The sequence below is a fragment of the Urocampus carinirostris genome, chromosome 8 (genome assembly GCF_059441175.1).
Source record: "Urocampus carinirostris isolate Australia breed hairy pipefish chromosome 8, RoL_Ucar_1.0, whole genome shotgun sequence".
In the NCBI taxonomy this organism is placed as follows: domain Eukaryota; kingdom Metazoa; phylum Chordata; class Actinopteri; order Syngnathiformes; family Syngnathidae; genus Urocampus; species Urocampus carinirostris.
Window position 1 is genome coordinate 42,275,264 of NC_142356.1, and position 5,000 is coordinate 42,280,263.

At 32.0% G+C, this 5,000-nt stretch overlaps 1 protein-coding gene across 1 annotated transcript in view; it reads left to right on the top strand.

The window, feature by feature from the left end:
* Nucleotides 1-5,000, top strand: part of pgm2 (phosphoglucomutase 2) — an 80,485-nt gene that overhangs the window by 64,513 nt on the left and 10,972 nt on the right. The window contains exon 10 of the mRNA XM_088342751.1: nucleotides 774-903. Within this exon, the coding sequence (XP_088198877.1) occupies nucleotides 774-903 (130 nt within the window). The remainder of the gene's footprint in view (nucleotides 1-773; nucleotides 904-5,000) is intronic.

Here is a 5,000-nt window from a genome sequence, read left to right on the forward strand (position 1 = left end):
GAACTGGTTTCCAGCCAATCGCTGGGCACACGGAGACAGACAACTCACTCGCTCATTCACACCTAGGGACAATTTGAACCGGCCAATTCACCTGAAATTCATGTTTTTGGAATGTGGGAGGAAAACTGAGTGCCTCGAGGAAACCCACGCAAGCACGTGGAGAACATGCAAACTCCACACAGGAGGTTCAATCTCATGACCTCAAAACTGCCGCACACACGCTAACCACCGCGCCGATATCAGCAATCATAAACATTACTTTTTCCTACCTGATAAGAATTGTGTGCTGAAAACATTAGCATTGGATGAGTTCTCCCTCCAATCTTTTGGCTTTATTGCCGCAACTCTTCTTTTTCTTTGATCAGGATTGTCAGCTGGGATCCTGTAAAACAATTTCGATAACTTTTTTCTCTAACTCTGGCACCCAAACGCACAACATGAAAACATTTTAAACCCAAATAAAAGCAATGGCAGCTTGTTAACATATTGCTTGCTCCAGGTTTTTGCCTCTAGGCTAAGCCCCGCCCACCAGCTAATCCACAATGTTTACAAACAAATTAAAGGGTTTATTGTAACGGTCATTTAAGTTTGTTTTTAAAAAGAAGAATTCAAACTAGCTTAGATATAGATTAGTAAAGGTTTTAGCTCACCCATGAACCTGAAAATATATTGAGAAGGAAATGGCATCTGTACAGCACAATTCTCTATCCTGCTTATTGTGTTCGATGTCAAAGCAGCAGCGGTCATCAAATTGTTTGAATGCGTTTGTGCAGGATACATGTGCAGTCCTTCAGTCCTGGACAAAGACGGGGTGAGCGCTGCAGCAATAGTGGGCGAGATGGTTTCCTCCCTGGCTGCTAAACAAAAGACACTTTCTCAGCAACTCACAGCCATCTACAATGAGTAAGATTGTTGGCACATATTGAATACAAAGTAGGAACAAAATAATAAAATAAAAAAAACGGACTAAATGGAAAAAAATGTATGATTTTATATATACGTATATATATATATATATATATATATATATATATATATATATATATATATATATATATATATATATATATATTTATATGTATACGTGTGTGTGTATATATATATATATACATATATATTTATATGTATACGTGTGTGTGTATATATCTATATGTGTGTGTATATATATATATATGTGTGTATATATATATATATACATATATATGTGTGTATATATATATATATATATATATATATATTATCAGTATCAGAAATTATTTTTCCCCCATTTTATTAACACTCGACTTATTGAAACATGAATATTTTGTTTGTTTGTTTTTACATGATTCAATTGTTTGTTTGTACATGATTCAAATTGAATCTTTTCTTCCGGCGCCGTCACGAATGGCAGCCACTCCAGCAGCTCCCGTGTTATTTTCGATTGTTCTCGATTGTTCTCAGCTCAGGGATGCTGTTGGAAATGTGAATTTCCCTTCGGGGATGAATAAAGTATCTATCTATCTATCTATCTATCTATCTATCTATATATATATATATATATACATACATATGTGTGTATATATATATACATATATATGTGTGTATATATATATATATATATACATATATATGTGTATATATATATATATATATATACTGTATATATATATATGTATGTGTATGTGTGTATATATACTGTATATATATATATATATATATATATATATATATATATATGTGTGTGTGTATATACTGGACTGTCTCAGAAAATTAGAATATTGTGATAAAGTTCTTTATTTTCTGTAATGCAATTAAAAAAACAAAAATGTCATACATTCTGGATTCATTACACATCAACTGAACTATTTCAAGCCTTTTATTATTTGAATATTGCTGATTTTGGCTTACAGCTGAAAAAAACTCAAAAATCCTATCTCAAAATATTAGAATACTTCCTCAGACCAAGTAAAAAAATAATTTTATAACAGCAAAACTAAATCAAACATTTGAAAATGTCCATTGATGCACTTAGTACTTGGTTGGGAATCCTTTTGCACGGATTACTGCATCAATCCGGCGTGGCATGGAGGCAATCAGCCTGTGGCATTGCTGAGGTGTTATTGATGCCCAGGATGCTTCGATAGCGGCCTTCAGCTCATTTGCATTTGTAGGTCTGGTGTCTTTCATCTTCTTCTTAACTATACCCCACAAATTATCAATGGGGTTCAGGTCAGGGGAATTAGCAGGCCAATCAAGGACAGTGATGCCATGGTCAGTGCACCAGTTACTGGTGGTTTTGGCACTGTGGGCAGGTGCCAGATCATGCTGGAAAATGAAATCCTCATCTCCATAGAGCTTTTCAGCAGATGGAAGCATGTAGTGCTCTAAAATCTATTGGTACACAGTTGCTTTTACTCTGGACTTGATGAAACACAGTGGACCAACACCAGCAGCTGACCTGGCTCCCCAAACCATTGCTGACTGTGGGAACTTCACACTGGATTTCAAGCAACTTGGATTTTGCTCTTCTCCAGCCTTTCTCCAGACTCTGGCGCCTTGACTTCCAAATGAAATGCAAAACTTGCTTTTGTCTGAAAAGAGGACTTTGGACCATTCTGCAACTGTCCAGTGCTTCTTCTCCATAGCCCAAGTCAGACGCTTCTTCCGTTGTCTTGAGTTCAGAAGTGGCTTGACCATGGGAATACGGCTATTGTAGCCCATTTCCCGGACACGTCTGTGAACTGTGGCTTTTGATACCTGGACTCCAGCTTCAGCCCACTGTCTTTGAAGCTCCCCCAAATTCTGGAAGCGGCTCTTCTTCACAATTTTGTTAAGGCTGCGGTCATCTCTCTTGGTTGTGCAGCGTTTCCGGCCACATTTTTCCCTTCCAACAGACTTTTTGTGGATATGCTTTGAAACTGCACTCTGTGAACAGCCTGCTATTTGAGAAATAAATTGATACATCATTGATACCCTCCACACAAATTTCTTTTTGTGTGGAGGGTATCAATGATGGTCCTCTAGACAGCAGACAGATCAGCAGTCTTCCCCATACTTGTGATTTAGTTTACTGAACCAAGCTGAGTGTTTTTAAGGCTCAGGAAACCCTCGCAAGGTGTTTCGAGTTAATTAGATGATTCAGGTGATTAGTTGAATAGCCTACTTGTATACTTTTTCATGATATTCTAATATTTTGAGATAGGATTTTTGAGTTTTCTTAAGCTGTAAGCCAAATTTAGCAATATTCAAATAATAAAAGGCTTGAAATAGTTCAGTTGATGTGTAATGAATCCAGAATGTATGACATTTTTGTTTTTTTAATTGCATTACAGAAAATAAAGAACTATCACAATATTCTAATTTTCTGAGACAGTCCAGTATATATATATATGTGTATGTGTGTATATATATATATATATATATATATGTGCATATATGTATGTGTATGTGTGTATATATATGTGTATGTATGTATATATATATGTGTATGTATGTATATATATGTGTATGTATATGTATGTATATATATGTGTATGTATATGTATGTATATATATGTGTATGTATATGTATGTATATGTGTATGTATATGTATGTATATATGTGTATGTATGTGTATGTATATATGTGTATGTATGTGTATGTATGTATATATATGTGTATGTATGTATATATATGTGTATGTATGTATATATATGTGTATGTATGTATATATATATGTGTATGTATGTATATATATATGTGTATGTATGTATATATATATATATGTGTATGTATGTATATATATATATGTGTATGTATGTATATATATATATGTGTATGTATGTATATATATATATGTGTATGTATGTATATATATGTGTATGTGTATGTATGTATATATATGTGTGTGTATATGTGTATGTATGTATATATATGTGTATGTATGTATATATGTATGTGTATGTATATGTGTATGTATGTATATATGTATGTGTATGTATATGTGTATGTATGTATATATGTATGTGTATGTATATGTGTATGTATGTATATATGTATGTGTATGTATATGTGTATGTATGTATATATGTATGTGTATGTATATGTGTATGTATGTATATATGTATGTGTATGTATATGTGTATGTATGTATATATGTATGTGTATGTATATGTGTATGTATGTATATATGTATGTGTATGTATATGTGTATGTATGTATATATGTATGTGTATGTATATATGTATGTGTATGTATGTGTATGTATGTGTATGTATGTGTATGTATATGTATGTGTATGTATATATGTATGTGTATGTATATGTATGTGTATGTATATATATATGTATATGTATATATTTATTTATGTATGTATGTATATGTATGTATATATATGTATGTATTTATATGTATGTGTATGTATGTATATATATATGTATGTATTTATATGTATGTGTATGTATGTATATATATATATGTATGTGTATGTATGTATATATATGTATATATATATATATATATATGTATGTATGTGTATGTATATATGTATATATATATATATATGTATGTATGTGTATGTATATATGTATATATATATATATATATGTATGTATGTGTATGTATATATATATATATATGTATATATATATATATGTACAGGGAGTGCAGAATTATTAGGCAAGTTGTATTTTTGAGGATGAATTTTATTATTGAACAACAAGCATGTTCTTAATGAACCCAAAAGTCTCATTAATATCAAAGCTGAATATTTTGGAAGTTGGAGTGGGGCTTTTTTAGTTTTAGCTATTTTAGGAGGATATCTGTGTGTGCAGGTGACTATTACTGTGCATAATTATTAGGCAACTTAACAAAAAACAAATGTATACCCATTTCAATTATTTATTTTCATCAGGGAAACCAATATAACAGCTCAACATTCACAAATATACATTTCTGACATTCAAAAACAAAACAAAAACAAATCAGTGACCAATATAGCCACCTTTCTTTGCAAGGACACTCCAAAGCCTGCCATCCATGG